This window comes from Pteropus alecto, unplaced genomic scaffold (genome assembly GCF_000325575.1).
Source record: "Pteropus alecto unplaced genomic scaffold, ASM32557v1 scaffold39, whole genome shotgun sequence".
NCBI classification, from domain to species: Eukaryota; Metazoa; Chordata; class Mammalia; order Chiroptera; family Pteropodidae; genus Pteropus; species Pteropus alecto.
Genome location: NW_006443568.1, coordinates 4329007 through 4356427, shown reverse-complemented (window position 1 = coordinate 4356427; position 27421 = coordinate 4329007). Strand labels below are relative to the sequence as shown.

General features: G+C 44.1%; 1 protein-coding gene across 1 annotated transcript in view; it reads right to left on the bottom strand.

Annotated features, from left to right (window-relative positions):
• CSMD2 (CUB and Sushi multiple domains 2) overlaps positions 1–27421 on the bottom strand; it is a 571413-nt gene that overhangs the window by 146385 nt on the left and 397607 nt on the right. Inside the window, exons 24-29 of the mRNA XM_025041387.1 lie at positions 21952–22167; positions 20352–20540; positions 14594–14763; positions 7569–7725; positions 5573–5764; positions 2138–2264 (exon numbers count right to left, since the gene is read on the bottom strand). Of these exons, the coding sequence (XP_024897155.1) occupies positions 2138–2264; positions 5573–5764; positions 7569–7725; positions 14594–14763; positions 20352–20540; positions 21952–22167 (1051 nt within the window). The remainder of the gene's footprint in view (positions 1–2137; positions 2265–5572; positions 5765–7568; positions 7726–14593; positions 14764–20351; positions 20541–21951; positions 22168–27421) is intronic.

The following is a 27421-nucleotide window of genomic DNA, read 5'->3' as shown; positions in this document are numbered from 1 at the left end:
TCTGAATAAGGACTCAAACACAAAGGGGGCTTTTTGTGTTTGTTTAAATTCAGTCTAATTATGAATTCCCTTAACTTTGCTGCTGGTTATTCAAGCGAGGGGTCTGTGGGGAGGGTGAGGGAGAAAGGAAAGGTGGGGAGACGGGGAGAGATTGATAGAGGGAGAAAGAAAGGAGAGGGAGGAAGGGAGAGAGACAGAAAGACAGAGACAGAGAGAGAGAGAAGTAGGGGGAGCGGGAAGAAAGGAGAGGTGGAGAGGAGAGGGAGGGAGAGGGAAGGAGAGAGAGAGAGAGCTCCGCTTCCACCTTCTGCAGCTCTCACTGCAGCCGGGAAACCCTCCTCTGCTCACTTGGCATTAGCTCTTTTGAGGCTGTGTGGCTCCAAGGAGCCTTCCGGATGGAGGGCTGAAGCACCTTTACCTTCTTCCTGCTATTCCTCTTCTTGGAGTCCTCACACACGCTCTCAGCGTGCTCCATGACTCTACGGTTCTTGCTATGTCACCCAGGAGAGGACATTTCTAGTATCTGTTTTGATCTTCTCTTCCTGACAGCTAGGAAGGGATGCTCCGGTCTACCCCATGCACCCACTGTCCTGTCCCATAAATAACAGTCCTCGCTCCTGCCCAGTAATCCTGTCATTGATTTCTTGTGCTCTCTCGGTCGGCTGCTCCTATCTGCTCTGCTGTCCTGCAACCCTTGTCTTAACCCTTAATTCCAGGAAATTAATGCTGCATGTCTTGGGTATGCTAATGTTGCTATGTCGTGGAGGGGAGTAGCTTTCTCTTTAGAAGATGAACATGAAAGCACCAGGGAATGAAGTGTCATGATTTCCACAATGTATTTTTGAGTGATTCGAAAAAAAAAAAAAAAAAGACAAAAAGAAAAGAAAAAAGAGAGAAAGCAGATGTGATAAAATATTCACAACGGTTGAGTCTAGCTGGTAGGTATACGGGTCCTATCAACTTTTCTATATATTTTACATAGAGTATGTTACACAAAAAATTGGAGAAACAGAAGAAACCTCAATTTCCGTGTTTACTGAGTGAGACCAGCTGGTGTGACTGCTTAAACGTCTCCTGAATTTGTCTGTTCTTCCCTGTCCCCACCGCCCCTGGTTGGGCTCAGGCCTCCTCAGCCCCTCCACACTCTGGAGGCGATCTCCTCACTGGCTCCCAGATCCAGTCAACCTGTTCTCCACTGGGCTGCCAGGACGGGTCCAAACCCAGCATCACATCCCCCAAGGCCCTTCATGCTCTGGTTACAGCCGGCTCCACCAGCTTCATCTCCCACTTCCACTCGCCCCTCCACCCTGCCCGCCTTGTCCCCACCACCAAACCACAGGTGATGCTCCTGCCATGCGGTCCCATTTCCAGCTCCTTGAGCCTGGCCATCCAGGGTCAGCTCCTCTGCCTGTTTGTTATTAGGGGCTTACTATTACTATTAATAGGGCTATTGTGAAGAGTTAATAAGACAATATGTGTGCCAGGCCCTGTCTTCTCTGATTCCTTGGAACTCCAATAAGTAATTCCTGTTGGTCAGGTGCTTATATGGAAAGACACTGCTGGCCTTTTGTAATTATTCCCTCCACCACCCTAAACCGTAAGCAATCTGGGCTCAAACAGCTCTAAGCTGACTCTTACTACTGTAAGACAACTGCAGAACCATTGTTTCACAGAACCATTATTAAATATTTACTATGTTCCAAGTACTATGCAATATCTCATTTAAGTGGTTTATCCTGAGAAGCTGGTATTATAAACCATAATCCAGAAGGAGACAGTAATACTCAGAGAGGATAAAGAACTTACCCAAGGTCCTGTAAACAGTAAAGGGCGGGGCTGGGATTCAAACTGGGGCCCATATGATTTCAAGTCCATGACCTCTGCTACTCTGCTGTAACTGTGCCAGCTAGGCAACAGAGTTGTCTGAACTTGGATTGCAGCCCTGTGAGGCTGAAATTAGCCTTTCCAGGTTTTCTATGGGCCCCAGCCCACGCCTGGGGTCACAACAACCACTGTTGATCACAGAGGCCTCCAGGCGAGGTGGGCGGGACCAGCTGCTAGCTGGGTGATCTGGTGATGATGCTGGAGATGACTCCCCTGAACTGGCGCTGATTACTTTGCCGGCCCTGACACTTACCCAATGGTGCAGCCGGCGTCAGCCTCGATGGTCCAGATGCAGTTGAGATTGTGTTCGTAAGGAGCTGGATACCCAGGTGATAGCACCTGCCCCGACACCTCTCCTTTCACTGTCCCTCCACACTCAGCTGAAAAAAATCCCAAAAGAGTGAGCTTCATGGGGTGGCCTTCGCTGCCAGCCAAGACTTGGTGGCTCCTCTTGACTGTGTCCCTGTGTCCCTCTCATTCATTCCAGGTGACTGAGCACAGGATATAGAAGGTCCCTGGATGAGTCTTGTATCCAGAATCTACAAAGATTTCCTACAACTCAATAGCGAAAAGACCAGCAATCCAATTAAAAAATGGCCAAAGGATCTGAATAGGCATTTCTGCAAAGAAGGTACAAACACAAAAAAATGGCTAATGAGCATATGAAGAGGTATTTATCATCATCAGTCATTAGGGGGCTGCAAATGAAAATCACAATGAGATACCATTTCATATCCACGAGGATGGCTAAACTAAAAAAGACTGACACTAACAAGTGTAGGTGAGGATGTGGAGAAACTGGAAACTCTCATTCGTGGCTGGTGGAAATAAAAAATGGCACAGCCTCTTTGGAAAACAGTTTCAAAATTCCTCAAGATGTTCAACATAGTTAGCCTATGACCCCAGCAATTCTGCTCTTAGTTATCTACCCAAGAGAAATGAAAACATACGTTCACAGAAAAATGTGTAATGAATGATCACCGTAGCATTATTCATAATCACCGCCAAATGGAAACAACCCACATGTCCATCAACTGATGAATGGATAAACAAATGTGATATATTCACACTGTGCATGAAAAGATGTGTAACAAGCTATTATCATGACTATCTCCTTCATGAGACTATAAGCTCCTTGGCAGCATAGACCTTGTCTTACTCAAATTTGCACATCAAGTGCCTAGAGTAGTGTTTGGCACATTATAGATGTTTTAATAAATATTTATTGAATGAGTAAATGGGTGGATGACTGAGAAAAGCTTGTTTCCAAGGCGAATCACTAGAAAGGTCTGAATCAAGGGAGCATGAGTGAAAATGAAGAGGAGGAGATTTATTGCAAAGTTTTTTTGGAAAAGGGAGTGATTGATGAACAAGTCGGTGGAAGTAATAGAAGGTAGGATCAAAGTCACAAATGGAAGAATGACCTTCACCTGTTGCTACAAAGGACCGATAAGCATCTTTTGGGCCCCATGGCTTGACATGAGACCACTAAGGCATGGTGGAGAGAGGGGTTCTCTGCCAGTAAGCCTGCTCATGAGACCAGACCCTTTGCTCTAGGTCCACTGTGAGTCTTCCCTCTATGGGGCTTTTGGGATGGGAGATGCCAACCTGATTGAAAGACACAGGGCCGAGCGGGCCCATGGCAGGGAGCAGAGTGTGGGTGAGAGGATGAACTATAAATTGTGGGGAGAAAGCCTGTTTGGCCCCACAAATAGAGGAGATATCTAGAAAGGTGATAGGACACTACCGTTGTCCTTGGCTAGAGCTGCCTTCCATATTCCAGATGGAGAAACCTGTCCTGCTTTCCAGAAAGTGAGTGTTTAAAGGAGCACTTCCTCAAGGACACACTGCTTCTTTCCTCATGGATCACTTTATCTGAGGACTGGCAGGTAGGCGGGAGGGGCCAAGTGGCCAGCCTGTAGCAGATTCACTGGTAAGACCATAAGAAGCCACTCTTTCTGGTGCTCTCCCTTTTTTCCAACCGAGAGCCTTGGCTGTTTTCTCTGGGCTGTAGCATGCACTCATCAATGAAGAAAACATCTGGATGTTTTAAGTTACAATAGTCATTTCTGGCAGGCCGTGATAAAGTCTACAACAACGTGACATATTTAAAAATATACACGCGTAATCCCAAGTACACAGCCTCACTCCCCTAAGTGAGGACTGAGAGAATCTCAGTGGGAAAGGCCTGAATTTCAGAGTATAAATATTCTTACTAGTACTGCTTGAGTGGATCCCCGAAGTTCAGTCCAACTGGCAAATTTGATATTCAAAAGAACCTTACCCTGAATCCTTTCTGCAAAGCAAATAATTGTCTTATAATGTGAACCATCATCTCTCCTTCACATTTCGCTTGCTCTGGCTTGCCTATCGCATTATACGGTTGTCTGTTTCTGCATGTGTCTCCCTCACTGGTCTGGGATCTGCTTTCCTCTGTATTCCCAGGGCCTGGCACAGGCCTGGCACAGGCCTGGCACATGAATGAAAGAAGGGGATAAAAAAGGATGCAGGGAGAAAGGGATGGGGCATGATCGCAGACTGAATCGATCTTAAACACAAAGAGAGAGGTAGACTCTGGAGGCTACTTGGAGCCTACTACCCTGGTCTGCCCATTTTCAGACGTAAAGTCCTTGCTTTTAGACACTCTGTTGTGTAAGTGTTGACGATCCTACTAAAATGTAGTTGTCCAGAGGAAAAGAATATTGGCCGTTAACATTTCCCACCATCCTGGTTCACACCTTCAGCCCTTGCACATGCTCAGGCTAGAATGATCACCTCCCTACCTCACTTTCCCGGTGGTGAATTCTTACCCATCCTTTCAAGTTTCAATTGAAATATCACCTCCTGTGCAAAACTTTCTCATATTCCCCTAACACTTTGCACATACTTCTTTTTACAGTGCTTATCTTGTATTATCAATGATCTGTTTCAGTGTCTATTCTCCTTGCTAGAGTATGGGCTCCCTAAGGGCGGGGAAAATACTTTTTTCTTTTTGTATTTCTCTTCTTCTGCACATACCGAAACATAGACGCACCAAGTCTGGCATATAGCGCTGGGTAGGCACTTAAATGTTTTCCCAGTGTTTGTTTTGTTCTTAAAAGATTAGCCAGTGCTGCACAGACACGTGGAGGTTGTGGGATGTGGGGAAGGGATGGAGAGAGGGGAAGGCTTGGTGTTTGGGGATGGGGAAGCAGGACTAAGTGGTGTTGTGGGGATCCAGATCAACAGGGAAGGTGACACGTGCAGCGAGGTGGGTGGTGAGAAATGAAAGGCCAGACAGACAGAATGACAGGTGCTGCCTATTTCACATTTCTGCCTCGGACCCGATTTCTCTTGTCCTGTGACACACAGATAAAGCTTCCAGAGAGCCTCTGCTGATATTCTGGAAGCACCACAGGCTTAAGAAGATGCCAGCTCATGATCTTACTCTTTCTTTCAACATTTCCTCAGAAAAGGGAGCATGAGCTCCATTTTGCCTATAGAGAAACTGAGGACCAGAGTGAGTTGGAGACTCATCTGAGTCTTGGTGTTGCAGGAACCTCTGGCACCCAGCCAAAAGCTCCACCTCTCCCTTTCTAACTCACTCTGCTACCTCTTCTCTCTCACCAGCGTTGCAATTCTGAGGGCATGACTTGGCTTTGGCCCCACTTGCTAAGTGTGTGACAACGGCAAGCGAGAGGACTCCTACCGACACAGGTGGGGAGAGGCCGGTCCCAGGTTCTGCGTTCTCCGCTCAGACACAGCAGTTCCTCACTGCCCCGCAGGCTGTATCCAGGGTCACAGCTGAAGGACACAGAGCTCCCTGCAAAATGGCCTCCGTCATGAACCTTATAGCCAAACTGGGGAGTTCCTGGGTCCTCACATTTGATGAGTTCAAAACCTGGTGAAGAGAGAAGAGATAGGGTGAGCAAGACTATGAATCCATACTCGCTCAAAAACCATTTCCTGCAGGAAGCTGACTGGCACATGCCTCTAGGTACTGAGGGACTCACTGCTCGGGGGCTGCCATATTACTATGCTCAGGTGAGGGTGGATTACAGAGTATGTGTTCCCCTGTCGCTATATGTAAATGATTTGTTATTTCTCCCAGGACAGCTTTTAACAGTTTTCAGGCCTAGAGTTGGAATTTTCTATTTCTTTTGTTTGACCCTATAGCATTTTGCTAGTGGGAGCTGTTCTTTCAATTTTGCTCACCGAGATATTCTGATGGGATAATGTAATATGGAAAAATCACTTTAAATGTATGTTTCAAACCTCAATTATGTCCTGCTTAAATACACTCTATTTAAAAAGGCCGGAGAAGGAAACCTCTGCAGAGCTTATATAGAGCTTCTACTCGATGGTGCCTCGCATGTGTTATCTCTCATTTGTTATTCACAGGAGTCTTATAGGGAGGTATAATTACCTGCATTTTACAACTGAGAACATTGACTTAGAAAGGTTAAGTAAATTGTTCCAAAGTCACACAATCTCAGATGATAGAAATGGAATTTGAATAAGACTCTATTTAATCTTCTTCTACTGATCCGCCTGCTGTAACAGGCGCAGACCTCCTCTGCCAGACGGCCTGGAGCCCATGAGAAAGGGATCTTGAGAAGACACATTGAATTTGTTTTCTCTAACAGATTTACTGAGAAATAATTCACATACTAAACAGTCACCCATCTGAAGTATACAATTCAGTGTCTTTAGTACATTCACAGAGTTATGCACCTATTAAGATAATCAACGTCAGGACATTTTCATCTCCTTGAAAAGAAACCCCATCCACGTTTTCCCCAAACCCCCTCAGCCCTAGGCAACCACCAGTTTTCTTTCTGTCTCTATGGACCTGCCACTTCTTGACAGTTCATATAAATGGATCATATAATATGTGGCCTTTGGTGACTGGCTACGTTCTCTTAGCGTAATGTTTCCAAGGTTCATTCATGCTGAAGCATGTAGCAAAACTCCATCCTTTTTTTATGGCCAAATAATATGCCATCGTATAGATGAACAAAACACGTTTTGTTTATCCATTCATCAGTTGATGGGTACTCACTGTATGTTAAAATAGTTTATAAAAGCACAGGTTTTTTTTGTTTTTTTTTGTTTTTGGTATCTACTGGGTAATTAGAAGATCAAATAAATATAAATGGTGGTGACACTAAAGAATGGGGATGTCATCCTAAGTACACCAGGGGGCTGCATACAAGCCTGGGTGCTTTCTGTTTTCAAAATCCCAGGAGTAAAGGAGAAAGTTAAAACCATGAAAAAAGAGGGAAAGCATCAAGACTCAACTCTTTTGGGAGTAGTAAAATCGAACATAATTAAACATTAGTGTTTGCATTCTTTACATCTGGCTGGAGCTGAATATTGTTCTATAAATGCCATGATTAGCAAAGGCTATCTTTGGTGGCTTTAATTAAAAGGCTCAGCATTTATAATTTTTAAAGTATTAGTGAGTAAAAGGTATGCTCTCAGTTCAGCTAACCACAAGTTTAAACCACAGAGCTATGTGCCAAGTGGCAGCTTATCTAAATCACAGGCACAATGCATGAGGGGAAACGACCGGCTAAGCATGCGTCAGTTAGAGAAAACCAAACCGACTTGGTGATGGACGATGTCCCAGAGCCCCAGCTTCCCTGTTTGTGGAACTAGGGAAAGCCTGACTTATCATCCACTGAGATGCAAGAAAGACTTACTGGAAAAATGCAGCTCAAAGCCCTTGCTGGTGTTTTCGGCGTCAGTGATGAAATCAAGCCACAAACTGCTGGACGTGCTGTTCAAGGTCACCCCCAGCATCTCAGAGCGGCTGAACACCCCCAGTAAGCGGGCCGAGTTGTTGTTGCCATCATAGACCTGAGCATGGGAGAGACCCCAACCCAATGTCGTCAGCATGGCCTTATTTCAGATCACAGCTTCTCACCCTACAGCTCCCACATTCCCCGAGTTTAGCACTGATAACTGTTAGAGTCAGCGAGTCATCAGATGCAAAGAAGATGGCAGAGTGGAGCCAGCATCTGAGTGAGTTTTTGGCCCTTCTTGTCTCCACTTGGTGCCCAGCCAATCTGAGTGTGAATCCAGTCTCTAGAAACTGGTTGCTATTCTGACCTTTCTAGTGGAGATCTGCTCTTGTTCCCTAGACTCCCATATGGCATTGGCTTATTCTTCTGCAGCCTGGGGAGGCCAGGTTAGGGCTGTCTGGCTGCCCAAGCCATCTGCTTCTGCACACAGGCATGCTGAAAGAATTCAGCATCTCTGCATCGCTAAACACTCAATCCTGTCCTTCCAGGAGATGAGACAACCATCCTCCTGCTTGACCCCACCTCGCTGTGGCAGTGGCCTCAGTCTTGACCACTCTGCTGGATATGGCCTCTGGGATCCAGTTAAGGTGAAGGTAAGATGATCAGCACATCATGATGCCCTTCCCTTCCTCAAACTCAGCCTCTTCCCTTGCCTTCTAAAAGAAGGGCTCCAGAGAGGGTCTGCTGGGCTTGCCAGGGGTGGAATCGTGCAGGCATCTGGCTTCCCTGACTCCCATCTGTGCCCTGAACTTCTGAGCATCAGCAAAGTCAACAATCATCAGAATAATGAACTGGCTCCCCAGGTTTTGAGGTTGCTGCTCCTTCCCAGATAATTGTACAAATAACAACAGAAGTTGTGATTGAGTGAAGGACCCCCTGGTGCTTTGGTAAATATCAAAGATAGGATCTATGGGTGGGTGATGAATATTTGTGCATGGCACAGGATGTGGTGCCAGCTGCCAGCAAATTGGAACAATATTTCCATTCTACTATTTATGAAGCAAAGCTTTCTAAAAGAAGTCATCCTTCAAGCTAACAGTGCTGTATATTACAGAGATTTGTTTAGGCCCCCGGGAGACTCAAGTCTGTTTCCAGATCCTATGTGCAATTGTTTTGTATCACTGATAGACTGAGAGAATTCCAGAGTTCCAGCAGACATAGAGATGGCACCAGTTCAAAGAGTTTTAGCTCACTGCTGCATCGGTGTTGTTATAAGAATATTTTTACTCTCTAACACATCTATTGGAATTAATTGATTAAGGCATTAATCATCAGTGTTTGCTAACATCACAATAAGAGACAACGAGATATCATGTGCTTCTTGATGGAAGATACATCACTACCTATGGAGTCAATTTGCTGGAAAAAAAAAAAAAGAACAAAAGAACAAACAAACAAACCTGAATCAGATCAAGCCACTATAACTTACAGGAAATGTAGAGGACAGAGGAACATTGTGAAATGATACTCTGGGAATGTGGTCATCAGAATTCAGAATGTGAAAAATTCTACTAAACAAATGACCCAATCTCCCCAACAAATAAATTACAAGTGGGGGAAAAAAGAGATGGAGGTAGAAACCTATATAGATTAAAAACAACAAGAGCAACTAATTCAATATATATACTTTATTTGGATCCTAATTCAAATAAACTGCAAATTTAAAAAATATTGTGAGAGATAATCGGAAACTTGAATACTTGCTGGATAAATGACGGTATTAGGAAATTGTTGTTAATGAATAAAAGTGTAATGGGAACAGGATTTTTTCCTTAATTTCAAAGCATAATTCATTAAGAACAAAAAATGGTTCTTAATATGTCATTATGATAAAATATTTATTGCAGAAAACTTATAAAACAGAAAAACACAAAGAAAATAAAAGCAACTTAGCAACATTTTGGTGACTATCTCTCTAGGCTTTGTTCTATGCATATCTTTACTTATATATATTTACTTCCTTAATTTTTTATAATTCAAGATCAAACTATAGATGCTATATGGTAACTGTTCTTTCACTTAATATAATGTACATATCTTTCAAATCATCAAATATTCTTCCCTAACAGCTGCAGGAATTTCCATCATAAAATTAACCCAATCCCCTATGTAATTATTCATATATCACTGTTCAGCATGTGTGCCCTAGCACATAAGAGGCACTCAATAAATGAATGAAAAATAACTAAACCAATGTTTTCTTCCAGTACTTTTGTCCTTAAATCCACCTGGATTTATTTTGGCACATGATATAAGATAAAATTCTACCTTTTCTCCCTAGTTGGTTAGCCATTTAACTAAACCCTGTTTGTAAATATTTCATCTACCACCAATTTTAAATCTACCATCATTACATATACAGTTAAATAAATTTGGTTTTGGCAGATTTCTATTCTATTGCATTCATCTCTTTATTTATTCTGGTGTATGACCCATACTATTTTAATTACTGTAGCTTTTAAACACAAATATTTAGTAGGGCAAGTCCTCCCTCATTTGTCTTTTTCAACTTAAAAAAATATTTCCATATTTATTCTTCAAGACAAACTCAAGAATTTTTTCAAATTAAAAACAACTCTTCCCCCCCCCCTCCAAAAAACAACTAACTTGTGTAATTCTGATTAGCATTAAATGTATGAATTGATTAGAAGAAAAATATATTTCTATGACATTAAATCTTCCTATTCGTATACACAGTGTCTGGCTCCATTTAATCAAGTTGTCTTTTATGTCTCAGTAAAATTCTGTATTTATTCCTGGGTATTTTTATATTTTTGATTGCTTTTGGGAATTGGGTCTTTGCATACATTTATTTCCTAACAGACTATTGTTTGTCTAGAAGAAAATTGCTTTGATGGTCAGTCCATCACTATGTACAGGCGATGGGAATGTCTCCCCGAGAAATCCAGAAGAATATATGCACATCCATTACATCTCACCACTTTCTTTTTTTCCCCTTCTCTATTAGATGTTTTTTTTCCCCCAGCTTTGTTGAGGTATAACTGACAAATAAAAATTGTATATTATTAAGAAGTACAACTTGATGTTTTGATATACATATACCATTACATCTGGTATGACAGTCTGACAAGATGGCTGGCTTAAAAGAAATATTCTAAATGCACAGTTTTTACACACAGTGACAAACAATGTGAACATTCCCATGAATGCTGCTGCATGTCTTCTTGCACACATGCGTTTGACTTTCTCTAAGACATACATCTAGAATGGAAGAGTGGGGAAGGCACATTTTCAGCATTGTTGGATATTGCCAGATTGCTTTCTGAAGACCAATATCAGTTCAATCTCACTAACAACGCAAGACACTTTCCATTGCTTTTATAACCTCGCCAGCACTTAGTATTTTCAGGCAATCTATTTTTTTCCAACTTGATGGGTGCGAAAATAGTAAGTATCTCGTTTTAATGTGTCACTGATTATCATTGAGATTGAGCATCTTTTTGTATGTTTATCAAAAATTTTACTCTCCTCATCTGTGAATTGCCTGTTCACATCTTTTGTTCATGAACATGAAACCTCCCTGTATTTATTTTAATGTCCTTCAAAATAAAGTTTTATTTTCTCAATAAAGATTAGGTATATTTTTGTTAGGCTTACTCCTAGCTGTCCTGTAGTTTTGTTTCTATTATAAATGAGATCTTTTTTTTTCCTGATTATATTTTAATTGGTTGTAGAAACACCAGTAGCTTTGCTGAATTGTCTTATAGGTTCCGCAGTTGATTCTTTTGTATTTTCTGAATAAGAAGACATTTTATATATTCCTTTCTATTTTTTATTATTTCTTTTTTCTTCTTTTGTTTAGGGAGGTATAATTATAGTGGCTTGGAGCTGTGGTATACTGTCGAATACTATTGGTGACAGTAGAACTACTGGTCTTAGTCCTGCCTTTATGAGGATTCCTTAGGAAGTTTTGTCAGTAAGAACGTTCGCTGCTACTGATGTCAGTAGAAACTTTTTATCAGATTAAGAAAGTTCTGTCCATAGTTGTATGAGATATTTTTAAAAATCATAAATGTGTATTAAATTTCATTACCTGATGTTTTGGGGTACATTGGCAGGATCATGTATTTTTCTCTTCTATTTATAGAATATTATGTTGAGCCACATAAAGCTACCAAGATTCAGATTTGACCTATGAAATGGCAATTTCACAGGATTTGCCCAATAAATAGCATTATAAGCTTTTCTAATATTGACACATCCTTACATTTCTGTAATCAATCCCACTTAGTTTTGTTTTAATATACGGATAAATTCAATATATTGTATTTATGATTTTTAGATGTCTGGTCATAGGTGAGACTAGCCTAATAGCTTTTGTTCTTATGCTGTCTTTATTCAGTTTGATATCAATGTTTCCACTTGTTCCTCATTTAAATAAAATGAGTTGGGAGATGAATCCTAATTTTTCTTTTCTGAGACAGTTTGGTTATTTCAGGGGTTAACTGTTCCTTGAAGTTTTGTTAGCTTACCTGCAAAATAGTCTAGACCTGGGGCCTTTGAAAGAAGATATGGGAGAATTGCAGTTTATTGGTTTATTCATTTTTTCTTTGATGTTAGTACTTTTAACTATTAAAAATTCCATTTCATCTAAGCTTTCAGATATCTTATAGTTGTTCCTAAATATTTTCTTATTATTTTTATAATCTCTATTATATCTATGACTATGTTCCTTTTTTCATCCTTAATATTATATATTTGTGCCTTTATTCTTTAATCACTCTTGTAAGTTTGTCTATTTTATTAAAGTTTCAAAGAAACAGTTGGTTTTGTTGATAATTGCTATTTTTAATTTTTTAGTCATTTTGCCTTTCTCTTTAAAAGTATCTTTCTCCTACTTTTTTTGAATTAAATCTGTTACATTATTTCAAGCTACCTAAATCTTTATTTATTTTTAACCTAGATGATATGCCAGAGACTAACAGAGGTATATTAAAATCTTCCACGACACTGACTGTAACTTTATTAAAATTTTTTACATTTCTGCAGTTTTTATTTAATTTATTCATGCTATGTTATTTGGCACAAAAAGTTTTACTGTGGATTGATTGTACATTTTATTAATATAAAAGAATCCTCTTTTTCATTTCCTTATGAGATGTGGGAGAAACTCTCTAATTTATCTTATAATAAATTGATTTCATTTTTTGGTGGTTTACCATTTTCTGTCCGTTGCCTCCACTCCATTTTTTAATTGGGTGATCATGTTTTTCATCTCTATTCAATCTTTCCTCAACTCAGATTGCTCTGTTTTCATTATTGCCTATTTTTTTGCGTCAAATATATATTATTCTCTCAAATCTTGTTAAGAATACAAATTAGGAGACTTTAACATTTTTTTTTTCTTTGTTGCTTAGAGAGGGGCAGTTAGATCTAACTTCTCAGACAGGTCCCCTTCTTCTGATCTACTGAATATTTACACACACCCAGTTAATTTTCTTGTTGGCACACTATTTTCAAGGAAGAATAAAAACAGAGAAGGGAAATATTTAGTAGTCTCTAAGGGCGAGCAGAAGAGTCAAGCCAGAGAGGTCACAGCAGGAGTTTCTCCTGCTCCTGGTGCTAAAGTGTGTGTGTGTGTGTGTGTGTGTGTGTGTGTGTGTGTTGAGTACAGAATAATAAAGGAGAGAGAGAGAGAGAGAGAGAGAGAGAGACCATGCGAGCGATATCGTGGCAGCCTCTTCTCTAATGAGCCTGATCACTCATTTTTAGGCACCAGCCATGGCATTGCCCTGCTTTACCTGGCCCGTCAACAAAAGTCAAAGGAAATGCAGAATGTCATATTAAGAGAAACTGTGGCTCTGTGTGGTCTCTCAGACCTAGTATGCTTACTGAGGAGCTAGTGGGATTGAGATCTGGTCGCTACCAACTGTCCATTTAGAGAGAATCCTCAGGGATGAGGATTATTTAATGGTTTCTCTTTGGACATTCCAGAGTAATAACATCTGGTTATTTCTAATGTCAAGACTTCTCTGGCTACAGGGAATAAAACTATATTAGAATGAGCTAAGAAAAATGTCTTGGCCTCGGATAAAAATGGACAGACCCTGTGTGAAATTTTCCTTAAGATCCATTTTAATAAGGCAGCTCTTTGATAAATTCTACAGAGTAGACTCTTTGATTACACACATCACATGTGTTTAGAGACACACTTAATTACACACACAAAGAAATACAAGTCATGTATTCCCAGTGTCTTAACAACTTCCTCTCTATAACTCTCTATAATGTAAGTCCTACCATTTCTTTCTCTGACATATATATCTTGAATCTACTTTCTTTAACCCCACTGCCACACATAGGTCATCACCACGACACACTGAAGCTCCTGAAATAGCCTACTAGTGACAGAAACATATACTTAAAACATATATAAGTGTACACACACAATACACTGAGACAAGTATATACACAGATTCCCAAACAAAATAGATACAGATTCACACACATGTGTAAGCATATGTACAAAAGTATCTATATTCACAAACATATCTACACAAGTGCACACGTGTGCCACATATGAACATTCTGTGAGCTCTTCACAGAACAGTCAGCTCTTCAGGTTGATGGTCAGGGTTCCCAGTGGAAAACCTGATTTGTTGGCCACTACAGCTGAATTTATTATTATTATTATTATTATTAGGTAGTCAACCCATTCTCAATCCCGTATGTATTTGAGAGCAGTCAGTTCCTAAGCAAACTCTAAAGCCACATTCTTGGACACTCACATGCCTTTTTCTTTTAGGTTCTCACTTTCTCACAGATGAGTGAGAACAATACACTGGGACTCAGGACGGAAGACGAAAATGTGGGTCGTTCGCACAGAGACAAACAAACGAGTGAGTGCTGCCCTCACGTTTGCTTCTGTAACGAATATGCTCTAGGAACTCTGCTGGTGTTACCTTGAGGATATCTCCTTCAGAGAGCTCGAATGCCCTGGCTTTCAGCTGAATGCCCTTTCCCGGCTGGGTCTGGATGGAGTAGATGCACTCGTGGTTGTTACTGTAGTTCACAGGAAAGTTGGGAGACAGCAAAGTGCCCTGAGTGCCCGTGACTGAATTCCCACACTCGGCTGGAAAGAGAATCACAATAACCATAGATTAACCCCCATTAACTACATCCAGAAAACAACTCGCAGTGCTGGAGAACCTTACAAAGACAAGTCGTTTGCCTCCCTAGCAGCCAAAATGCCCAGTTATCTGTCCGTTTGTCTGCTCGTCTGTAGGACTGTTTATGAAAGTTTTTTTTTTTTTAGACACCTGCCCATCTATAGTTCTGCTTGGTTTCTTTCTCTCTCTCATTCCATTTGTCTGTCTCCTTCTGCAGAAACAGAAACAAACCCACCAGGAACCCTTCACTTTCACAGTATTATGAGGCAGCCATTCCCCACACCTGTTCATATAGTATCATAGCAACAGAAAGACCGAGGAGGATATCAGGGGAGGATGGTGCAGCCAAGTGAGGAGAGATGAAGCCTTTTGATATCGGAGGATAGAGGGGACAAGATCGAATAATAATTGCTAGTGTCTTCTGAGTTTTACAAAGACCATTTCAGTCATTAGTCACAACAAGCAGCTCCATAAGGTGGGCACAATTACCATCCCTGTTTTAAAGATAAAGAACCTGGTACTCTGCAATTTAGATCAAGTCTCTCAATTCATGAAGAGGAGGGGGCCGAGGGCCTCTTGGTCCTGGAATTTAGGGCCCCTGAGGTTCTGGGGAAAGTTTTAGCCCTGATCCATTAAAACCCAGTTTCTTGCAACGGCTAATGAATTCACGCCCTCCTCTCAAAACCTGTTTCCTCTCCTCCAGAATTAGTCATTCTTTCCACATTGTTCCCATAATCTTATTTATAGCAGTTACCACATTTTACTTGACTTATTTCTATCTTCTCCACTGCACTGAGAATCTTTTAGGGCTTGGTCATGTTTCTATGACCCCAGCACCCACTCAGTGCCTGGGCAGGGCGGCCATCAGCAGATGAAAGAAAAAGGGGAAGTAGAAAGTAGCTCAGTGGCAGGGCACATGCTGAAGAACCCTGAAGCTGGCTTTCTAGGGCCTTTAGTAATTGTGAAGCCTCTCCCTGTTCTTCTGTATCACAGCATCCTCAATATTGCACTCTGATTGCTTGCTACTTGCCTGTATTCCCCCATCCAAGCTGTGAGTTACTTGAGGGTTAAGGTCATGCTTAATGAATCTGTGAATCTCCGAGTCTTAGCTTGGAGCCTCTATAAAATAAATATTTGCCAAATGAATGAATGAATGAATATGGAGTGCACTGACCTTAGAAGATGTACACTCCTACATAATTAGGTTCTGGAAGGATGTTAAATACAAGTCCAGATGGCAGGCCCATTATTTGTCTGGACATATGGGGAGTTTGCAGCAAGTGTTGCATCTTTGAGGCTGATGTGGCAAGTCTGTTTTCTCTAAACCATCTCTCAGTGTCCCTCTTCTAGGCATAGTCCTTGGCTGGAAGCACCCTGAGGTCAAACAATGGGCCATGGATTTGACCACATATTCAACCCTAATTATCCTAACCCTGGAGTGTACTAGGCCAAATAGAGCAGGTGATACAGAAACATTCAGAGCTGAGCCTCTCGTGGGCTTAGCTATATCCTTGTGTGTTCTCTGGTCCCCAAGGATGCTCCTTAGACCTTTGAAGACAGTGGCCATGTTCTAACACCAAGTTTCAACTTTTCCAATGGGTCCTACACCCTGGGCTCTTTATAGTCCAGGACCAGCTTCAGTTTCCTAAGACTTTACATAAATCATTACAATGACTGAATGCTTGTGTTCCACCTCAAATTCATTTGCTGAAGCTCTAATCCCCAATGTGATGATATTTGGAGGTGAGGCCTTTGAGAGGTAATTAGGTTTAGATGAAGTCCTGAAGATAGAGCCCTCATGATGGGATTAGCGCCCTTATAAGCAAAGAGCCCAGAGCCTTCTGTGCCACGAGTGGATAGAGTAAAAAGGTTGCCATCTACAAACCCAGTCAGCGAGTCTGCCAGCACCTTGATCTCAGACTTCCCAGCCTCCAGAACTGTGAGAAATAAGTGTTTGTTGTTTGAGCCACCCAAGTGTCTTGGAGAAGAAATCTAGCTTTGTAGGACTCTAAACACAGCCTGTTTGCAAAGGGACCGAATGTGCATGATGAATGTGTGAGCTGGGGCATAAAATTTGACGAATAACAGTGGACAGATACCCCGGGGGCTGCTGCCAATTTAGGTAGATGTGTTTCTAGAGTGTGTAAATTTTCTAGGTGCCATCAGACGAGAGTGGAGACTTGGGGAGGGAGCGCTGAGGGCTGTGCACATTCAGACATTTATCACTGAGTCACATCACATGAGCAGCTCTCCAAAGCAGCTTCCATTATGTCTGGGGTCACACACCATTTCCTTCCATCTAGGGAAAGGCATGTGATGCGGTGAGATGAGCATGGAGTTTAGAGGCAGACAGAAAACTTATATCAACTCTCTGAACTCTGGTCTCTTCATCTGCACAACAATACCATCCTCATAAGACTACAGAGAATAAGTGCATGAGATCTGATGACAAAATAGGTGAACGAATGGGGAGTGGCTAGCACACGGTCGGCCCTCAACAAGTGGTATTCCTCCTCTCTCTCCTCATGGATCCCAAGTGCATCTATGCGGCGTATCTGCTTCCATCTGGAGCCCGGTTAGGCTGTGCTCTGGGCTCAGTGGGAAGCCTGAGAAGCTCCTAGGAAGCGTGTTAGGTGCCTGACATTCACAGCACCCTCGCCGTTCCGGATGCCTCTTGCTCTCTGCGTAGTTCCTAAAAGTTGGCTTCCCTGAAACACGGGCTTTGGCACATTACTGGATCCCCTTCCTGCCCCTGGTTTTCAGCACAACAGCTGTGTGCCTATCTCTGCCCCAAGCGTGGCCCTTTCCTTTTCCCCACATGCCCAAAGCCTGTATGAAGAGGGGAACAGAGTTGACAGCCTCAGATGGGGCTAATCCTTGGCCATCCACCAGGCCTTGGTGCCCTGCCACCAGGGAGGGTACAGGAGGGAAGAGGGACATGGTGCTCACTTCTGGAAGAGTTTCCAAAGCAACAAGGAAAGTGAGCAGATGCACCGAAAAGCCAGCCATAAGCATAAATGGAAACAAATAAATGCTCCAGAGAAACAAACAGTCATAAGCTCGGGAAAATGCTGCTCTGGTTCAGGCATCTGTGACTTCTGTTGTCCCCATCAGAAGAGGTCTCATTAAGGGCAGGGGCTGGTGTCTTCTCCATCATGCTGGGGCTCCCAAGGACAGGGCCATGTCTCCTGTGGCAGACTGAGTTCTCTGGGGTCAGGACTGTCTCTTCCACATCAAGTTCAGAGGTCCCTGAGGTCAGGGGCTGTGTCCTCCCATCACACCATAAATTAGAGCCCAGGGCTGTTCGTCTCCTTTGCAGCTGGGAATGTTCTTGGAAATGCTGTGTGGGCCAAGTCATTCAATTTATACCTCCAGTGCTTGTGGCAGCTGGGAGCCACACCCAGTGGGCAGTCCCATGATACCTCCAGCCCGAGGTTCTGTGGCAGGGCTCGGGGTAATTAGAGGTGATTATAATTGCTACACGTTATTAATAACATGTGAAATAGGAGACAATATAATAATGAAAATATTGTGAGGTGTCACGAACAAACAGTAATTGGAATAATAAGTTAAAGAATGAGCTTATGTAACGAGATCAATGAGGCAAGAGCTTAAGGAGTGTTGTACATCTGTGGTCCTAGATAATCCATTCAAGAAAAAATTTCCCCAGAACCACTTAGATGAAGACATTTTCCCACAGAAAAAAAGAGCTGCTAGCGGCCAGATACATAATGAATCTACAAGGGGGTAGAACGTGTGTATCCGAATGTGTGCCCCGGTCAGCGTGGGTGGACGCTCTGGGGGATGGTTACAGGGGAAAAGACAAACCCTAGGATTATTTACTTGGTCAAAAATGGAATTCTACATCTATTTGTCTTAATGTTTCCTCTCTGAAATTTTAAAAGGTTATTGGTTACTGGTCAATGACATATAACAATAAAACGGTTATTGGCAAAATGACGATAATTATAGAGTATCTCATGGTTTATGTAAATCATGCCATCTCTTCTGAAATCAAGCCCGTGAGGTGGATATTGTTATCGCCATTTTACAAATGAGGAAGCTGGGGCGGAGGGATTTGGTGGCGTCCAACATCTAATAGCTGGTAAACGGCAGAGCAGAAACCCAGCCTCGGGCTCGTGTGACTATGCAGCCTTGGTGTGAGCCCAGCCCATTTTGCCAGCTTGTTTACAGCTGTCCTCTGCAGAGCCACAGGGTTCCATGAAGTTGTCTCAGGCAAAGCTGGCCTCACAGGCCCTCAAGATGCTGGCCACGTGTCAGTCGGTGCAGCACTGCTTTGATCTGTTTGGTGTATTGAGATTTCATGTGCTATTTCATTTTACGCACAAGTTCCAAGGCTAACGGCCAGCATGGTAAGTACTCTGCTAATCCTGTATGTCTTCCATCCAACCGCATGTTGCAAGTACTGAGCAAGCAGAGCCGTCAACTTTGTAAATGAGGGACAGCCAGCAACTGTCCCCATTCCCTGCGACGCCATCCTATTTCTTCCCACCCTCCAGGCCTGGGGCTCTGAAGGGCCCGCTGTAGAGCTCTGGCGGGGTGGCTGACAGGGCCTTGCTTGGGTCAGAGGGCTGCTGGTTCTGATTCTCTAACCTCATCATATACTTGCTCCAGACTGGCCTCTGAGCTGTTCCTCAAACACTGAGCATCCTCATGGCTCAGGGCCTTGGCATTCTGTTCCCTCCTCTCCCAGATATCTGAGTGATTAGTTCCTTGAACTCCTTCTAATCTCTGCTAAACTGTCGACTCATTAGGGAGCCTTATGCTGACCACTCTTTATAAAAGAGCAACCCTACCTCCAGCACTTTCTATGCTGACTTAATTTTTCTCTATAACTCACAACATTGCCTGACAACACTACGTATCTTTGGGTTTACAGCCTGTCTCCTCCACCAGGATGCGAGACCATGAATGGACAGATTTTCTCTGTTTTGTTCCCCTTTGTATCCCCAGCCCTAGAAGCCTGCCTGACATGCAATGGGTGCTCTGCAAATAAACCCAACTCTTGCTTCCCTCTCTCTTCCCCAGCTGAATGGATGAAGTCTTTCTAGGGATTCTCAAAAGCTGGCACCCCCATCGAACTGGTAAAAGCACCCTCTACTCCACCAGACTGGGCTTCTCCACAGGCGCAGGTCATCCCTCCTTCCTATGGGTCCACCCTGTGCCCCACCCGGATTTCTCAGCGAGATGCATCCTAAGCCACAGGGATGTGTCGTAGGGGTGGGAGAGAAAAGTATGGAAGTCAATTTCATTTGAATGCCTACTGTGGATCCACTTTACAAAGGTCAGGTCAAGCTACGGAACAGCCCACGAAGCAGGTACTGCCACCCTCATGTTACGGACAAGGAGGCCACAGCAGAAAGAGGTTAGGCCATCCCAGGTCCCACTGCAGGTAACTGTGTGCTAAGGCAGTCCTCAAACCCAAGCCTGGTGGCCTCTTGGCCTGTGTGCATTCCACCGTCTCACACCAATTGACTAAAACTTGGCCCGCCCCAGTAGTGAAGCAAAATGAAAGCACGTGACCACCTACCAACACACCTTGGCAGAGGCGAACTCCACAGGCGCCGTCTGCCCCCCAGGCACGTGATACGGGCTGTGCCCTCCAGACGGTACCCGGGGAAGCAGGAGAAGGTCAAGGTGTCGCCTACGCCAAACTGCAAGCCCTTCCGGATGCTGTAGGCGGGGACCTCGGGCTCCTCACAGGGCTCCAAGTCATATTCTGCAAAGGCAGCAGGAGAGCCGGGGTCAGACACAGAAGGTGGGAACACACAGACAAAAACACCAGGGAGAAAAGTGCCAGAGATAAAAAGACAGAGCACAGGATACGCACACACTGATCCACAAAAGGAAGAACAGAGAGAGCACCCAAGAGACACGGTGGGGTGAGGAGCAGGCTGCGCTGGGCTTCGGGTGGTTTGAACACGCGCTGCTGTGAGCGGGGCTGGGGGAGGGCACGGTGCTTCTGGAAACACGCTTCCTGGAAGCATTCACGAGGTTCCTCATGACCTGACCCTTCCCTTCTCTGCGCCTTCACCTCCATATTAACCCCAAGCCTCAGGGATGGCAGACACTCCTGCCTTTCTCCCGAGCCACTGAACCGGATCGATCCAATCAGCCTGGTTCTAGAGGGTCAGAATGTATGACCCAGCCGAGGGCAACCTACACTGGGAAAAAGAATCTAAACGTTTCACTTGAAGCTATGTCTCGGTGATGCTGGCACTGGAGGCAGATGGCAAGCATGATGGAGTGAACTTTATGGGTGAGGAACCTGCCTGGTACCTCTAGTGACAGCATAGAAGTGACCATTCCTTGTTCCCAAAGGCATCTCCCTCTGAGACACAGTCCCCCAGGGCTCTGTGTGGTGAGGAGAAGGAAGATATCTCCCAGATGGATGAGGTACTGTGGCTGGCTATGTCCCATCTGGCAGGCCATCCCAGATACATGGCAGGTGGCTTCTGATAGAGAAACAGCATGGGGCTGAGCTGGGCCATGTCCCACTTCCTAGAGAGAGGCCAGATATCTCTTGCCCAACCCATCTGACATCTCTGCTCCTGTCTGGAGAGCAATGGGACGAAAGCAGTGGGGGGACTCGGTACTAGAGAGATGAAAGGTCCTCTTTTCTCCATGAATGCCAAATTAAAGAGTTTTCCTTTCAGGATGCTTGAACACAGAGATAAATATCTATTACTGCTAAATTAGCATTGATGAAGAAGCCCCGAATGAGATGAAAACCCTCTAATATGTTAACTTAAAACCCCCTTCTTTTTCTGGTAAATTTCTGGGGTTGTGAAATAGTGGAAGCGAGTGGGATCAGGAGAAGAATCTGGAGTTACTAGGGCAGGAAGGGACTTCTGCGAATCCCTCTAGTTTAACCAGTTGGGTAGGTCACGTTCAGAGGGAAACCTGAACACCTTCAGAGAAGATCCCTCAACAAACCTGCCAACTCCTTCCACGCCCATCAGAGGGAGGTTCGTCACTGTGTCTAACCCAGCTATCTTTTCCTGCAGCAGTGAGGTGATTCTCCCAGAGATTGGAGAATGGATCAATCTATCTGTTAGGAAGACCAGAGGCTGGCAGCGGAGAGAGAGAGACAGAGTGCCCTGCCCCCAAGGGACTCTCACAAGCTTTACCTGAGAAGGTGATGTTGAATCCTTCATAGGACATGGAGAAGTCAGAAATGAAGCGGACCTGGGCGGTGAAGTTGCCATAGAGCCCAGCGCTGATGGGGGCTGGCAACCGCGAGCCGGTCAGCTGCCTCAGGGGCTGGGTGAAGCTGCCATTCTCCGTGATGAGGAGGTAGTCATGGCCACTCTCCAGGTGGAAGGTGTGGAAAGTAAAGAACACACCTGCCAAGAGACCAGAAGGGTCAGCTGTAAGACAGAAGCTGCACAAACACTTTCCAGCTGTAACTGTCTATGGGTGTGCAGATTACAAGCATGCATTGCTGAATGCGTGTGGGTGAACCTGAATGAATGAACCTGAATGCACCGGATCACATTATTGCCCACAGGTCCGGTCAGGGAGAAGCACACCCCTTTACAGTTGTCAAAATTTGAAAGGTAGATTTGTAGCTAGTTCTATGACAATGCTTCATATCCTTTCATTCACTCATTCATTCATTCATTCATTCAACAATTCGTTTATTTGTCAAGTGCTCCCAATGGGTTAGGATCCAAGACCTGGTAGGTGCAAAGGGATATATAAGACATTAAACAAATATCTACAGTACAGAGTGACGTGCCATAGGGGCAGAATGAGAAGTGGTCTGCAGCAGGAAGAGGGGAGTGTAGGACAGCCTAACCAAGGAGTCTACATTTGATTTGGGCCTTAAAATGATGCGCAGGGATTAACCAGGTTAGGAGGGGAAAGGGCGTCCCAGGCAGGGGACTTGTGTGTGTAAAGGAGCTGTGGATTCAGGGGCTCAGTGAACTGCATGGTATGGCTGGACACGCTCAGCAGGACAAATCTGGGATAGAGCCTGGAAAGGCAGGCTGGGGCTAGGCTGGATATTTTCTGGGGAGCAATGAGAAGCCATCTCATCCAGAGTGGATCAGTTTTCAGATTTAGTAAGATGTTGATGGCTGTGAGGAGGATGAAGTGGGAGGAGAGGAGGCAGAGAACATTTAGAATGATGGCAGCCATGCACCGGGAGAGAGGGGATGGGGACTGGCAGAGGGGGCGAGAGCAGGAAATGGACACAAGACCTCAGGGCGGGAGAGTGGACAGGAATCATAGGCAGTGAATGCAAAGGAGAAATGAAAGGATGACTTGGAGCGTCTTGACCTGAAGGAAGGTGATGTCTTTTGTGACTCGGGGTAGGACGTACAGGAGGAAGAGATGCAGGTACTGGATAGGTAATGGACTTAGCTTTCAACACCCTGTGTTTTCAGCATCCAAGCAGTGACAGAGCTAGTGGATGACTGGGAGTATAGATTTGGGGTTCAGGATTAAGATCGAACTACAGCAGTAGATCTGGGAGACACGAGCAAACAGGTGCTATTTGAAGCCATGGCATGGAGAAGACCAGAGCAGGGCAGAGAGTCAGAGAAGGGGCAGAATAAAAACTTGGGGTGGAGTGGCATTAAAGAGACAGGGAGAAGGAGGAGTGAGAGGAAGAAAAAGAGAGGTGAGTGCTCCACTGAGGGGGAAGGGGTTCAGAGCACTAAATAAAAACAAAAACATTAACATTTGAGGGTTATATATTTGTGGGTTACTATCCTACATGTTTTAGTTGCTCTGTAATTGGCCCGTCATTTGGAAAGAAAGACATGAAAACTCTTTTAATCCTGCCAATAACCTTATGATGTGAATTATTTTCATCTCCATTTTACACCTGAGGAAACTGAGGCACAAAGAGATAAAGTCCTTCATCCAAGGTCACCTAGTTAGTAGGCAGTAGAGCTGAGATCAGAACTGAGGCGATCTGACTATAGAGGCTGTGCCGTAAACCACTACACAACACCGCTTCTCATGCTACAGAAAGTTAGCAGGGACTACAAGGGGTCGGGGGTGAGCAAGGTTATGGAGGATCTCAACACCTAAAGCAACTCTTGAACTTGGCTGGATGGCAGCTGTGTTCGGGTGTATATATGTGTAAATGAATGCCCACCCACAAGTGTGTATGCCCATGGGAATATACGCCATGGATGAGCTAGGGCAGGAACATGGGTACACTAGGGGTGCTGGACCCACTAGTTATTCAAAGTCCAGGGACCAGCAGCACAGGCATTGCCTGACAGCTTGTTAGAAATACAGAATCTCGGCCTCCATCACCACAGACCTTCTGAATCAGAATCTGCATGCTAACAAGATCCTCAGGTGATTTGTAGGCACAAAAAAGTTTGAGAAATAATCCTCTAGATAATTATTGACACATTTTTGATAAATGATGGTTAGAGCTAAGCTCTTAATGATACAGCGTTTTAGATGTTTTCATATTCTTGCCTCTCCATTGGTAGAAGCTGGTGATCTGGTGGTATTCGAGATTCTATGGGTGGGGGCTGAGGGAATAGAAGAGGTGGTGGGACCAGCTTATAAATGCCCTATGCCCAGGCAACTGAGATGCATCCAGTTATCTCTTTGCCCAAAGAAACATATCCTAAGCACCTACCAAGTGTCAGGCCTGTGCTAACAACTGAGAAAGATCCACCAGTTTACTGGAGGAGACAGACCACCAATGGTGAGAAGCCGGAGTTGGGGCACAGAGGACGACTGGGCAATTATGCCTTGAAGGTTGGGAAGGCTTCACAGGGCTCGCAGTCCTTGACATAATGGGCGTGAGCATGCTTGGAGACTTCTGGGTATGTGTGCTCGAATGTATTTTAAACACGTGTGCAAATGAGAAAACTGTTCTGTTCACAGAGCGTGGGAAAAGGCTCGGTGGGATATAGGTCCTTCCCCTCCCAGCTGAAATATGGGGCTGGGTGGAGACGGGGTCATACCCAGAAACAGAGGAAACAGTGTTGATGAAGCACTTTGCCTCACGCTCTATTCTTCTGCATGCAAATACAGCCCCTCCAAAGGAGAAAACGCTTGGCTTGGATTTTAAGGATGAGTAAACAACTGAGATGAAAACCCTGGGTTTCCCAGCCATGCTGACTGCTTAGGGCTCTTCTGGCCTTTGAGAGAAAATGAAGACATTGTCACAGAAACAGAGAGGCCCAGGGTTGGAGTGTGAATCCAGGTTTGGTGTGACACATGTACATACGAACAAATACTTCACTGGAGTGAACGATGTAGAATCGTACAAAGGACATGGATACCACACTGGAGCGGAAAGACAGGGCCGTGGGAAAGGCATGGGCTTTGGAGGGAGACAGACCTGGGTCAAAGCCCATCCACCTGCTGAAGCGTCTGGGCCAAAGCTGCTCAGCTCTCCCTGAGTTTGAGTTTCCTCAACTGTCATGTGTGGATGATAGTATCTCTCTCACAGGTGACATTTCATCCTTGGAGTGAGGAACAATTGGGATAGCATACGCAAAGCGCACAGCACAGTGCCTGGCACATAGTAGGTGTTTTCTTTGCTCAGCTTATCTAAACCCCAGTCTGGGGTCTTAGCAAGAGCACATTCTCTAGATGCCTGAATTGGCTGTTCCTTTAGGCTGGGTGTGTGGCAAGTTGAAAAATCTGAATTTCCCAGAGTTTTGAGTTTCTCCCGTTGTCTTTCTGCCATTAGGGACCAAACAGAGTCAGCAGCCTAACAGGTCTGTTAACCTGAGATACTCTTAGAAGCAGAGGCCTCTGGAGAAGGGTCACGGTTGAGTTTAATTCAATCATATAGATATTTCTTGAGTTCTTCATGAGCCAGAAGCTGGGGAAACTGCAAGAAACAAGGCAGACATGTCTCTCAAACTGCTTAGAATCTGTCGGGGAGACAGATGATGAAAATGCAAGGTCTGTAAGGTAAGGCAAAGTCTAGAATTAGGAAGGTACAGGACTATGTGGGAGTCCAAAGGAGGGGAGCCCAATCCAGATTCAAGGCTGGAGAGAGGGGATCAGGAAAGCTCATTAGAGAAAGCGAATTCAGAAGGAACTGGCCCAAAGCTGGCCACACAAGGAGAAGGAATAGTGAAGATGGTGCAGAGGAGGAAGTGCCACAGAAAGAAGAAAATCATTTCAACGCGCTAAGCTCTAGAGGACAAAGCAAGCCTGGGAAGTTCTGGGAACCGAAAGAAGTTAAACCTTGCTGCTTAGAAGGCTCAGAATGAGGCTGAGAAAGGGACTCACGGGCCATGCTAGCTACTTTACAATTTGAGGCTCTATGCTAGGGATTGATGAAGCCTTGAAATGTTTCTAAGGAGGAAGTGACCTGGTCACACATCAGTGATCTCTCACTGATACTCTGCCTGGAACACCTTTCATCTGGCTAATTCTTATTCAGCTTTGAAAACTGGCTTAAGTTCAACTCTAGGACACCTGTTTAACCTTTGAACGGGCCTCTGGACGTTTCCCCACCTCAATCTGCTCTCTCCCAGCATTGGAAGTAATATACGGAGAGATCTCTATCTGTTTGGCTGTCTATCTCTACCACTAGACTATAAACTTCCTGAGGGCACACGATGGCAGAGCGACCCGTTCTGCTGTGTTTTCCTAGCACCTAAAGTTAAGTGCAAGTATTAAATAAGTATTTGTTATATAGTTGTTGAAACGCATTGACTTCTAGGCAAAGACATACAAAGAAAGGCATAGAGAAACACATCTTTATAATTACAGAGGCCCAGACACCGAGGAAGTCATGACCATGGGGGCTGTCCATCTTGGGACTGAGGGGCTGCCTTTCTTTCCCTCTTGATGCCACAGAGTAGCTGCCGGCTCTTGCAATGGCTAACTCTGGACTAGGCTTGGTAGAAACAGCTCTGCAGGATGAACCAGGAGACTGTCTTGGATCCCTCCTCCTCCCAGGAACGATTCCATGGGGAGAGGGGACAATCTGGCCCTGCCCCGACAGCCTGGAGAGTCTCGCCTCATCCCAGAAGCTCCAGGCCATCCTAATCTCGGAAGGTCAGGTCTATTAAAGGCCAAAGTGAAAGCGCTTAGATACGTGACTTTTCTTTCAAATTTTCTTTTTTTATACAAATGGTATACTTCACATGTACTATACATTTATTGCTCAAGATTAGGAAAAAAGTCAAAAGAGGAAAATAAGACGAGTATTAACATCTTGGGATACATCTTCGGATTGTTTTCTATGCTCATATCCTTGTTTATTTTCTTATAAGCCGAATATGTTCTTCTGGCAAATGTCTTTTTTACTTAATATATTGCAACCTCCCCTGTAGGTATTTAAATATTCTTTCACATTATTTCTTTTAGTAGCTTAGTTTTTCACTAAATGGCTGTACCATGTTTATTTATCATCTCCTTACTGAGGGACATTTAAATAGAGTCTAATTTTTCAGTTAATAAAGTGTTTTGGGAGATATCCTTGTAGCTAAATCTCGATGTGGTTTTACTTATATTCTTCAGATAAATTCCAAGAAGTGAAATTGCTGGGTCCAAAGGCACTTATATTTTTAAAGCTTTTGATTCATGTTGCCAGATCACCCTCTGGAAAGTGTCGACCATTTCACAAATGTCGGTACTGAAGAAGAGTATTCGTGT